The sequence below is a fragment of the Larimichthys crocea genome, chromosome XVI (assembly GCF_000972845.2).
Source record: "Larimichthys crocea isolate SSNF chromosome XVI, L_crocea_2.0, whole genome shotgun sequence".
In the NCBI taxonomy this organism is placed as follows: Eukaryota; Metazoa; Chordata; class Actinopteri; family Sciaenidae; genus Larimichthys; species Larimichthys crocea.
In genome coordinates, this window is record NC_040026.1 from 10,332,059 (window position 1) to 10,344,668 (window position 12,610).

Below are 12,610 nucleotides of genomic sequence, written 5' to 3' on the forward strand. Positions count from 1 at the left end.
GTCTACATTCATATGTTTGAAGTATATAGGGATATGAAGTGCAGAAATGCAATTTATCAGGTACTACTACTACTTAAGTACAATTTTGAGGTACGTGAATTCCCATATTCCCTTATACTTCTACTAAATTCTTAATCATCAAAATATCAATAAGCTCCCCAGCAATATAAAAAGCAATGAAAATGATAACATTAATGTGATCTACATTCATGCATCAGTAATTAGAATAAAATAATCTACGTTGGGCAGCATGGTGGTGCTGTTGCCTCACATTAAGAAGGTTTCTGGTTCAAACCCCAGCTGGGGCATTTCTGTGTGGAGTTTGCATGTTCCCTCGTGTCTGTGCGGGTTCTCTCCGGGTACACAAGGTCTAACCCAGCTCTCACTCTGTGTCAGCTGGGATTAACCTGTTGTAACTAGTTTTTGAAAATGGATGGATAATATACTGTGATGGACCATAGTGCACAACGAGTGCTTTCAGTACTTTAAACATGTTGATGTTGGACTTTTACTTGTAACAGATTATTTCAGAGTATTGTGATTATTTTTCTAGCCGGGTAATCCAGAACCTGTACTGTACTGTATTGTAATGAATAATAAATCTGAAATCAACTATTATTAACTATACTATAACTATTATATATTGAATCAACTATTATTGTGCCTGGTTTGGGAATAATTATATTCCAGCCTACTAACATCATTGAATCAGCAGCCAAATAATGCTGACAAATGTGTCCTATGTGAATTTGCTTTTGGTTAGAAGTGACCACCTGTCTTTGTTACCAATGTGATATGTTCATTGTCACCTTCAGACACACAGACGACAAAAAGAGCATCATGGCACAACAGGAAGCCTTTTTGACTAAAATTATGTGATAATATAAGAGAAGTAACAAACGTATAAGCTGCGGTAAGGGCTTTTAAACACATTTAATCATCACTGTGCTTATGGTTATACAACTTGATCGATTATTAAACTGCTGTGAATTATTTGAGGAGCACAGTAGTCTCTTTATACTGACAGTTTTGGGTTCTGCAGCAGTCGACCTTTTTACATGAGAAATATTGTCAAGTCATAGCTGTAAAAGACATCACCCCCCCAAACTGTTATTTTCTTACTTACAACAAGTCAAAATATAACCTAAAAAATGTGCATTGTTATGGCCAGTATTTTCTGGTCATTGCATCATACTGTATGTCATATCAGATGACTTGTGTGAATATTGGAGCGAGCTACAGTTTAGGCTACTGCTGTGTTAGGTCTAATATTAGATCAGGTGCAAGGAATTGCCCAGCAGACCGGGCTCTACTGGGACTTCAGTACCTTCATTAAACATAGTGGGAGGCCACTCTGGATAGCTCATGCTCATTGAAGTGGGAAGCAAAAGTACTGTGGGCTGCCTGGCAATAATTAAACAGTGTTCGTTAGAGGACTGTAAGGAATACAAAAGAAAGTGAAATTGCTTTGTTTCTTTCTCTCTTTTTGCACAGGACATACTCTACTTTATGAATACATTGTAGAGGATTCCTGCATAGTCCTTATAATATATTATTAAGAGTCTTAGTGTGAAAGATACCAATCTTAACTCTTCTGGGTCATGACTAACTCTGCCTCTTTAAATGATTAATCCACCGAGGGCTTGTCTGTGGGCTTTGTAGCTCTGTTACCCCCAGCAGACTTGCTTTGGAAATTCTCATCTCCCCTTGGTCTTCTCACCAGTGATGTGTTGATTTTTCCCCTTCTCAGAGTGATCAAACAGTTGTGACCGATGGCTTATTGATCCGTGGACCTACACATTCCTTTCCTGTCTGGAGACAAGAAGCTTTGTTTTGAGCCAATCAGATTTGCCTGAAAAGACAGAGGAAGGGATGGAAACAAAGGCCCTGTGTGTTTAGACTCAGGATCTCAGATCGGCCTCAGCACTTTTAAAGGGAACTCGTTGCGATGCTTGCTGCTTGCTACTGATCTAAAGAAATTGAAAACGATGACCTATCTGGACTAAATCTGGAAACGATGGAGCAGTAAACTGTTTGGAAGAGTTTAAAGAAGGGTCGTTAATATGGATAACTTCAGAAACAGCAAAAATCCATGGGTGCTGTATGAGACAGAGGTGCCACACAGGAGGTTTTGGTGAGTTTTCTTTAGCTTGTTCTTATTTATCTGATCTTGATAAATATAACTGATCATATGTATGACCTATTATTACATGAAAAACTGTTTACATGGTATTTAGGCTGTACCTCATAAGGTTCCTCCATAATATTCATCATACAATTGCTGTCTCTATTCTTAATCTGTATGGATTAGCAGCCCACTGGTCCATGGCTTCTCCCATTTCATTATCTCAGATCTCCTCCGGTTTCAATCTCTGTCCTTCCATTCTTCATCTGTCTACCCACGTCTCCATCCTTCCATAGCATTAAAAAGTTATGTCAAGTCTTGCAGTTGTACCCTTACTTTTTCCTGCCTCAAATTCACATATTTTCTCCACTCTGACAATGACAAGGATTTCTTCCAGCCTTCCCACACAGCTCCACCAACTCTTTTAAATACAGCTTTTCACGCTCCTTTTTCAGCAAACTAACACACTTTTATTACTTAATTATTTTACGGTTCCATTGGCGTTAACTGATTGTGAGTGCATGATGTAAACGACCACTCATGCATGTCCTGATGGACTGGGAAAAGGGCCCACAATGCCAAGACATGGGACTCATTGTCACAGCTTGTAGTCTCCCTGAGCAACAGGGCCACACAGGAGCTGCTGGTGGTGAGGAACACTTTGATGTTTAAATACATCCCCCGAACCCAAACTTATTCCCCGTTGGCTACATTAACCAAGTACTACTTGTTTTATGTTGCAGGTGACTATGTGTCATAGTAGACTTTTTTCTTTTTTTCTTTTTGTGCTACCACTTGGGAGCGCTGCATTCCTTCTGCAGTGAGCCAGGCCTGATGAGATGTCAGTCAAAACTCACTAACAAAAGCTAAAACAAGTGTTGCTAAGGCATCAAATCGTCCCAGATTGATCTTTGGCTTCAGTCCTAGACAGACAGTCTTTACTTAATGCTTAATACGTTCATGTTTTGACCCAGCTGTACTTCTGCACATGCAATTCACTTGAGGAGCTGGTCATAAAACTAAAAGCAGAAAAAACATTTTAGCTGTAGCAAAAAATCTGAAAACTGTGAAAAGTCTGAATCCTGTGCACTCCAAAATCAGTGTGATATATCAACATCCTTAAAAGTGTCTCCTGATAGCAGTCTTGCCAGTAGAAAACTATTCTAATGGGTACTCACTGGAGTTTCTGCACAAATTAAGATTTTTCTTTTAAATGATCATTGCTGTGTGGTTCCTTCTGCAGTGATCCAGCCTGTGGAGTCAGTCCTCCAGAGAAACTGAGTCCCGAGCACCTGCAGTGTCTGAGAAATGCATTTACCTGTCCAAAAGCTGGACAACACATACATGAAAACAAACCAAAGAGGAGAAGTGGAAGGAGCAGAGGAGGAAATGATGAGTGTGGAATGAAGTTGGAAGAGTTTCGGGAGGCTCTGAGGTCTGTGATAGGTCCAGATATTGAGGACATGTGGGTTGAGAGATTCTTCAGTGAGGTAAGGAGAAATAAAGATGTCTTTGTGAAAGTAGTGATAAAAAAGAAAAGCACACAAATTATACATTATATACATCCTACCATGCCATGAAATTTATTTTAAGGTGGCTTCTAGATGATTATGTGAGGCCACTGTTTCTTTTAACTGTTTCATATTCAGGTAGACATCAGCTGTACAGGGCAGGTGACCTGGCAGCAGTTGTGTTCCTACCTGCTTCTGGAGTACACTGAGAGAGAGCGTGCCTCCATCCCATCTGCAGCTCTCCTGGACTCCCAGCCACTGATCAGGCACTGCTCTATCAACAAGGTATGAATCCACCTCCATCAGTCCACATCTGAGCAAACGAGAAGGATGGCACATCTTTCCAGGATGCCCCAGAGTCCACCCACTTTGTGTCTACATGCCCAGGGACAGGAGATGGGAAGTAGTTAAATCTTAAAGCATCCCTTGTATCCCTTGCTTTATCTGTGCTCAGTAAGTTGTCAGTTGTTTGCTAACATGTCAGTTATGGTAGGTAATAGTTTGTTTGTTTATGTTTGTTTATTTTTTTTAAGCAGGGACTCTGGTCCATCATGTTAAAATGTGCTAACCTTCCTCTGCAGTAGGTTGGTGACATAAAAAACATTAAGAGAAAAGGTTAGACATCTGAGTTGGGGATGGAGGATGGTGGTGGTTGTGGTTTTGGAAAGCTTGTCTGTTTTTATAATAGCTTCATGGTTAATCACAGTCAGTTAAATCCTTCACACAGGATTTAACAAATGAATATTGTTAAGTATAAACTTATAATATTCAGCATATTCAAGTTTAGTAAGTCAATTTCCCCATCTTTCTGCACTCGTTTTGTCCATTTTTTATACATTACTGTGTATTTTTATTACTCCGATAACCTTTTTTATTATTTATTACTTGTACTGATTTTTCTGCAGCGAGAGCCAACAGTGCGTGTGGTTGCTGTTTCCCATCCACCTCCACTCCGCTATGTTAGTGTAAGTAAAGGGGGTCAGATCACTGTCTGGAACAGCAGCCTACACATCCTCAAAAGTCTTGGGGTAAGTGACACACACACACACACACACACACACACACACACACACACACACACACACACACACACACAGACTTTTTATATGTAATCCTCTTTAATCCAGCTTGCTGGAGACCCAACAGAGGAAGTGGCCAACACAAGGAGATTCAGAGGCTGGACCACTGATGCTGTCTATATGGACAACAGCCACAAGGTCGCCATAGCAACCGACTGCAGGGACTTGCACTTTGTTGATGTCTCCACAGCCAGTATATTTGAGGATGTCCACCTGTTTGGTAAACTAAGCTGAGCTTGTTAATAAAAATCAATTACTGTACAAAAATCTGAAATGTTTAATATTTCCCTCGTCATTGCTTCAAAGGGTTTCGTAGTGTCCTGACTGCTCTTTGTTACTGGCATGATGTTCAGGTACATCTTCTATTCTATAAATGTTATTTTCCAACTGGATAAATTCACTCTGAAAGCAACAAATTCACTTTAAGCTCTGTGGTTTATCCGTCAAAGAATCCAGACCGACCTTCCCTGCTGCTAATGGGGGATGAAAAGGGAGGAGTCCACCTCATGTGGTTCCTGAACCTGACTAATGGCCTTTTCAAGAAGCTGTCCAAGAAAGAGAACGGCCCACAGAGGATCTTTTTCTCAGTAAGCTTGTCTGTTGAATTACTGAACCCGATCTTTGGTAATACACAGTGACGCAGAAAGGACAAGCACAAACAACACTCAGGCATTTATTTGTTATCCATCCTGACAACAGGACCTCGGTGAACACAGTGACATGGTCTCCTACCATCACATCCCCAACATCCATCAGGAATCAATCAACAGAGTGATGTTTGAGCCCGACACCAACGTCATCATGACATCATCAGAAAGTGACACCACCTCTGTGGTTTTTATGAATGTGGCACAGAAGCGGGAGCCTTATATTTGGAAATTTAAACAGGTAACTGACTTCAGTGAATGATGTTGAATAGTTATTCAAGTTATTATTATGTGCCGTGTAGTTTTATTAATAAGTAAGTACTCATTAATATCAAGTGAGTTTTTATGTGTCGTATGTGCAGATGGATATTTATTCCTCACAACAGTAGTATGAAGTAAGAAGGGAGTGTGATGATTTAGGTCATTATCCACTTGTGATCGAGGTCAGCTGGACACGTTGCGGTCACAGTACTCTGGTTGAGGTGACACTGACCTAACTGGGTGGGTCAAGGATTGAAAATCAACCTTCACTCCATTAAAAATCTGTAGTTATTGTAGAACAAAATGTGAATAGCCGTATGTGGCAAATGACATAACACATTCAGTGAATTATCCATAACCAGTTTTATCTAGAAGAACAAACATGAGTCAAGTTACTATTTCTGAAGTTGACTTGCATCCAGCAAACAGAGGCAGACACTCGCTTTGGAGAAAAGAAGTAATGCTGTTGCACAAAACATTATTAAAGTGGGTGGTGATGCTTCCTGTTATTCACAATGACTTTTGCATGAGTACACTCATTTTATACTCCAATTAACTGTCTGGACATTTGAACAATAAAACCACCCTCACAATAAAAGCAGACAACTTGATTTATTTAGTTTTTACGGCACATGTTTAGTAGATCTTTTTGTCTTATTTCAGGGAGCCAAATGTTTCGACTACAATCCATCTCTGCAGCTGATGGTCACAGGAGGTTGTGACCGAGCAGTCAGACTATGGACTCGATTTGTGACCACACGTCCTGTAGCCACACTGCTGGGTCATTGCACCACTGTGTTGGATGTTGCAATCTACCAACCTGTTGAGCAGATCTTGAGCTACTCCAGAGATGCTGTGAGTCATTAAGGAAATACATTTAAGTGTGTAATGTATATTTTTGTTTATCATATACAGTTGTAACAGATCTAGTTTATGTTTGTGCCTCGGGCAGGAGCTGAGGGTTTGGGACATTTCCAGCCATCACTGTCTGAAAATCGTCTGCCTGCAGTTCCCCTGCCAGCAGCCAGGTCGAATCCCAGAACACGGCAACTTCCCCTTCCTGTTGCTGAGCCCTCCTCATCTCGAGGAGTCTCATTTAGTGGTGGGATGTAAAGATTACCTGGCACTGCTCAGTCTGTCTAAAGCAAGAAGAGGAGGGGGTGGATGGTTGACGGATGAAGGACCAAAAATTCAAAGTGGTCCTGCAGTCTCCTGTGCTTTGTACAACTCCACTCTGAGACAGGTGGTGACTGGATATGCTGACTCTTCTGTGTGTCTGTGGGATGTGGAGACAGGGAGGAGGAGGCTTCAGATCGTAAATGCTCATGGAGAAGATGGACTCACCTGCATGGCACTAGACTCCTCCCACAGAAGACTGATAACTGGGGCTCGCAATGGGACTATCAAGGTCCAGTTTGTGAATTTGATACTGCTGTACATAGATGTGTAAAAAGACCGTTAATGAGAAGACCCTCTTGTTGACCACTCCTACAGGTGTGGAACTTACTCAATGGCCTTAACTTGCACAAGCTGGAGCCTGTCACCAACTCTGAAGTCACTGCATTGACCTGTCTCCATGGCAACCGGCTGCTAGCTGTGGGGTGGAGCCAGCGAATCGTTCAGTATGACATCGCAGCCGCCAAGGTAAAATGCTTTTGCTTTTTTTGTTGTTGTATTTTCTGGCATGTGACTGCAATCGACTCAGTGGAATAGCGTAAAACCGTCAGCAGGACTGTGTATCATGGGGACCCACTAAACAAACATTACCATAGTGCTACTTCTCATCAAAACCTCCACAGGATACCTCACATATCAAACCTGAAGTAGTGCGGAGAACAGTTCAGTTCAGTGTGATTTGGACAGAGAACAACACAAACGAAATGAAACAAAAATGCAGGACATTCTTAAATTGTTGTGCATGTCTGGTACGTCCTTCAGTAATACCACCTACTGAAACAGAAAATCACACAGGATTGACAGGTGATTCTGGGAAGTGCAGCACACACATTCACTAATGACCAAATAGCTTAAATATGTCATGGTGTACACATCAAGAAGTCTTAGCCTTCGCACTTGTGCTCATCCACAAGTTCTTCCCCAGATGTTGGATGCCGGATGATGAGTCCCACACAAACAGCTATCACCATAGTGACTAATCTGGTACAGACTTAAAACACAGTGTTATTTCTTCAGAATGCTGTCAACAGTTTGAGCTTAAGAAGAATTTTCACCTCAGAAAATATTTCCTGCAATAGTAGCAGACAATTTATCTAATTAAATCCAAAAAATACACACAGTTAAATCTGTCATATCTTTAAATCAGACCTTTTATTGCTGTTAAAAAACAAAACAAAAACACGTCTAGAACTTTTTCAGAGCATAAAAAACACATCTACCTACACATTTATACACACTGACACTCAAGGCCTCAAGATATAAACTTAAAGTGTAGCCAGCGCCAGTATAAACACCAGCATGAAAGTGCAAAAGTCCGGGTGTGCATATTTTCACACCTCAAATTCTAACATTACATTTTACCTCTCAACCTTTGACTACCATCTGCTCTGCGGTCAGATTCATCCTCTGAAGACTACAGTAGTAACATTCAGTATTCATGCTTCTCCAGCAAACTCTCAATCATGGTTTTCCCTACTCATAATGTTTCTCATTGTAAAAGCACCCCGTGTTAGCTGAGCCGGGCTTTTCAAAGAACACGTGAAGGCAAAAAGAAAATGCAAGGACTGTCTTTTGAGAGTAAACGATATCGGCGAATGACGTAAATCACAATTACGCATGCACCTGGTGAGATCAAATAAGTCTGCATACAAGACATCTGCACCAGTATCCCTCTGACGTCCGCCATGCTGAGCTTCCTGCATTTTAAAGAGCTAACCACAGCATTGTAGCCCAGAGGTGTAAACAAAATCAGTAAACCGAAGAAGGAAAGAGCTGCTTTCCACAAGGTAACCCAAACAATTGCAAGTTATTTCAGACCATTTGTAAACTGTCCTATAATGGGAAGTGATGTTTCACAATTTCAACCAACATGCATACAGGAGAGCCTGAAGACAACATGGTACTCCAGCTGGTGCAAATCTGCTAAAACTTCTGTTTTTTAATTTTACACATTTACACAATTAATACCACAATAAAAAAAACTTTGATGTTGTTTAATATTTATGTCTGTGTACATACTTTACCTGTAGGATTTGTATGTAAGAGCAGACATGTCATGGAAGTCCAGCGGAGTCCACAAATCAGACATCCTGGCTGTGAGACAGTGCTCTGCTCTCGGGGTCGTTGCCACGGCGAGCTACGATGGAGAGATCATCATCTGGAGGATGGAGACACAAGGACCAGTGCTACGCCTGCAGAGGCCGAAACAGGGAGGGTGAGAGAAATCAAGCAAAAATAAAATAAGTACATCTTAAGGTTAAGCACTACTTAACTGAGGTGAGGGAACTTGGTGTTTCCACCTTGAACAGTAAAATACTACTTATGAGTTGATGCAGCATTAGTATTACCAATCTAATGATATATCTGTTAATGTGAACAGTAGCAGACCCAAAAGTGCAAACACAATCCAGAGGCTGAGTCAAGTTTAAATAGTTTATCGAATTCACAAAGGGAAGGTGCAGTGCAGGTGGAGATCCAGTGACAGGGTTTCCAGAATGGTGGCAGGAGTCCAATAGTGCAGGTGTGTGGAGACAAGACAGGGCTGGACGTGACAGGTGAGTGGCAGGAAGGGTTTTTCCTGGAACACGGGGAGATCACAAATGAGAACAGAGTTGTTGCGACGAGGGAGGCTGAGCGATGTGGTGGAGTCTGGGAGGTTTAGCTGTTGAGGTTGATTGGCAGATGAGGCACAGGTCATGAAGTGATTATGCAGGTGAAAGGGAAACCGGAGGCTACGCCCAGCTACACACACACAACAGAAAGAGAAGGACAAGACAGAAGCACAAAGGGAAGGGGGATACAAAAGGATAACACTGAGAGAGGAGGAGGCGAAGAGCCTCCACAAGACAGTATCAGTCACAGAGCCCTTTTTTTTAACTTGTAGTTACTTATTATTTTAGTGTGCAAAGCTATTCGTTATTATCATCTTTTTTCTTTTCTGCATCCAGAGTGATGCCCCCTGTGGACAGCCTCTTGTTCCTGCAGCATCGAGCTGGCAACAGAAAGCTGAGGAACAGAGGTGTCCTGGTCTCATCACAGGCCGGCTGTCTCTGCTTCTGGAGCATCACTGGAGAGACACACACTTACGGTGAGTGGGAGAGAGAGAGAGATATAGAGGTAGGATGGATGCAGAGAGTATCATTCAGGAGAAGTAAGAAGTTAAAAGACCTGAATTTGAAATAGAGCTCTCACAGTATGACGGAGGTGGAAGCAAAACCAAACCGTACTAGCAGTTGACAAGCAGCCGTCAGTTTTAATGATCCCCTCCCCCGTAAGATGGATTTACAAACAGCCAGAGCAGTGACAGGCTGAACTGTCGACTTGGCTTCCCGCCTGTACCATTCCTGGCAGCCCACAACTATGTCTCTTTCCAGATACCATCTGTGTTTAGTGGTGTGGGATTCATGCACTGTGACCGCTGCATATGTGTGCGAGAATGCACGGGTGTTTGAGCGTGTGCTTGTGTGTGTGTATAGGTCTGTATATGTGTCCATGATTTTTTTTCTAGCAAAGAAGAATTTGAGCATGTGACATAATAGGGAGATGTGTGACATAACAGAAAGTGGTAAAGAGTAGCAATTTGTCTCAGACATACATCTATCATTTAGTACTGGCACAAAATCTCACTATGAAGAAATATTCTTGTGTGCAACTTTCAGTGAAACAGTTGTTCTCCCTGTAGACCTTCTATGGGACACTATTGTTAGATTTTACTGCTTTATGTTTAGAAAATTGCATCTGTACATTTTCCTCCTAATTCCAGGTCAGTTCTACGCTCCAGAGCAGGCAGGTGAGCGTGTGCTGAGCCTGAACTCAGATCAGACTAAAAACACCATCCTGGTCTCTGGAGACACATCAGGCTGGCTTCAGATCTGGGAAATCTATAATTTTGCACTAGAAATCCAACATGAGGTAATGATATGTGTGTACTGTAACATATGGAGTATGCGTGTTCTGCATATGCCAATATATCTGAGGTTTTTTCTGTCTTCTCAGCCAGGGTGTGAGCGGCCTCCTATGATGCGGTGTTGGAAGGCTCATAAGAGAGCGATTGTAAGTGTGGAGGTCCTCGAGGTGGCTGACAGATTGTTCATCCTCACAGCTTCAGCTGATGGCTCTGCTGGACTGTGGACTGTGGACGGAGATCATGTGGGTTGTTTCAGAGAGAAAATTACTTGGAATATGACTGAACCAGCTACATACCAGAGGTAAGGTTCATGAGCTTGTCTTTGTTGCACTAGAGCATCATTAAATGATAGAAAAATTGAAAAACCTTAACAGGGTTAGTGCATTCATGACCAAATTAATTTAAATCTCATTACTGTGGAAACAAAAAAAAAGCTAAATCTGAACGACTTTTCTTAATTGAAACATTTCCTACACCCACTAAGGGTTAACAGATTCGCTCCATGGTGTGCTAACTTTTCCATGATGGTTGAAGCCATAAATGCTAAAAATGACTGCGCACACGCTGCCTGTGAAGCATATTGGATTGTATGGGACAAACTTTGTGGATGACGTGCATAAACATGGCAGCCTTTTTGAGGTTATATCAGTCAGTTCTGCCAACACATAGTAGAGTGTATGGGATATATCCAAATAACTAAGGATGTCAACAATGAGCCCTGTTTGATTTGTGCCAAATTTAATCTAGAGAATGTTCTGTAAAGGAGCACGTCATTGTGGAGCGCTTCGTCCAAAAGAAACTTCCCCCGTTGTTTCCACAGACATTTAAGTCTTTAATAGAAACTTCAGTTTGGTTAAAGGTCATAAACTCTGGCTTGGCCGAGGCCCTTTGCCATGTGCTTGACTGTATTTCTGTCACATGTTGGTTAAAGGAAAGAACAGCCCTAATTTAAGAGGATGGAGTGAAAAACAGAGTCAGCACATGCTTAGATACACAAATACATATATGCATACATGTAATATTTAACATTATGGTTGAACTGTTGTGGAGACACGTTGCTGATGACTTCTTGCCGCGTCTTAAGTCGTACCACATGGAGGATTGTATTGAAATTTAAATGATGGGTTGTGGTGATTTAGACTGTGTGTGTGTGTGTGTGTAGGAAGGAAGAGATGGAGAGAGAAAAAAGTTATATTGTTTGTTTCATCTTCTCTGCCTTACGCTACTCACTCTCTGTCTGTCACTGCCTCTGTGGCCTTTGATTGGTCACCTACCTGCAGACCGCTAGACAATATTTAGGGCCCGAGCACGGCACGCTGTGCGAGGCCCTATTGGATTTCGAATGTTTAAAAGTAAATCGCATTTTAGACAGCCTATATGTACTCGAAAACTCACAAAATGGACGTACAAAAATGGCTCTACAGCGCTTCCTAGATGTATGTTTTCTGAGGGGCCCCTCGCCACGGTTTCATCCACGTGTCCGAAATTTGGAGGGAGTATGTAACATACCGAGACACACAAAAAAGTCTCTTGGTGGCCCGGGCTACAGCAAAGCGTACGGCGTCCATTTTGTTCCAAATTTGGCCGTTTTGTGTTTTTGGGGTCATTTCCAGGGGTCGTATTTGAAGGAACTCCTCTTAGTGCTTTCATCCTATGTGTTTGAAACTTGCCGTGTGTGTTCTTAAGGCCTCGACAATGAAAAGTTATCAAAATCTCAACTTTTCATTGGAGGATGTGGCCGTGACGGCGCGTCAAAGTCAACGGTGACTTTTTGGCTGATTTTCAGGCAAAAGTGTTGGCCTCTCATATACTTTCTCAGAGCTGTCTGAAACTTCTTGTGGTTATTAAGACCAATATTATGCACATTTCAAAATGTATCTCCTGTAGCTCTCACATGAGTGTTG

General features: G+C 41.8%; 1 protein-coding gene and 1 long non-coding RNA gene across 2 annotated transcripts; one reads left to right on the plus strand and one right to left on the minus strand.

The window, feature by feature from the left end:
* Window positions 1-1,726: 1,726 nt before the first annotated feature.
* LOC109139121 (WD repeat-containing protein 49) lies at window positions 1,727-11,025 on the plus strand. The gene is made up of 15 exons (XM_027289812.1): window positions 1,727-2,134; window positions 3,369-3,615; window positions 3,775-3,921; window positions 4,542-4,664; window positions 4,764-4,935; window positions 5,022-5,068; window positions 5,165-5,302; window positions 5,415-5,603; window positions 6,287-6,478; window positions 6,576-7,031; window positions 7,118-7,267; window positions 8,830-9,014; window positions 9,748-9,887; window positions 10,563-10,711; window positions 10,796-11,025. The coding sequence occupies exons 1-15, from the start codon at window positions 2,064-2,066 to the stop codon at window positions 11,009-11,011; spliced, it is 2,622 nt and encodes an 873-aa protein (XP_027145613.1). The 5' UTR covers window positions 1,727-2,063; the 3' UTR covers window positions 11,012-11,025.
* On the minus strand, window positions 3,086-8,913 carry LOC113747917 (uncharacterized). Its single transcript, XR_003463992.1, has 3 exons — window positions 8,824-8,913; window positions 3,826-4,011; window positions 3,086-3,426 (listed from the first exon to the last, which is right to left on the minus strand). It is a non-coding gene; the product is annotated as an uncharacterized LOC113747917 (long non-coding RNA).
* Window positions 11,026-12,610: the final 1,585 nt, after the last annotated feature.

Excerpts from the sequence above, each read along its gene's own strand:
- LOC109139121 (XM_027289812.1), top strand. The coding sequence starts at position 2,064 with ATGGATAACTTCAGAAACAGCAAAAATCCATGGGTGCTGTATGAGACA. Across the intron at positions 4,665-4,763 it reads ACATCCTCAAAAGTCTTGGG|CTTGCTGGAGACCCAACAGA; the intron begins GTAAGTGACACA and ends TCTTTAATCCAG. Across the intron at positions 6,479-6,575 it reads TGAGCTACTCCAGAGATGCT|GAGCTGAGGGTTTGGGACAT; the intron begins GTGAGTCATTAA and ends TGCCTCGGGCAG.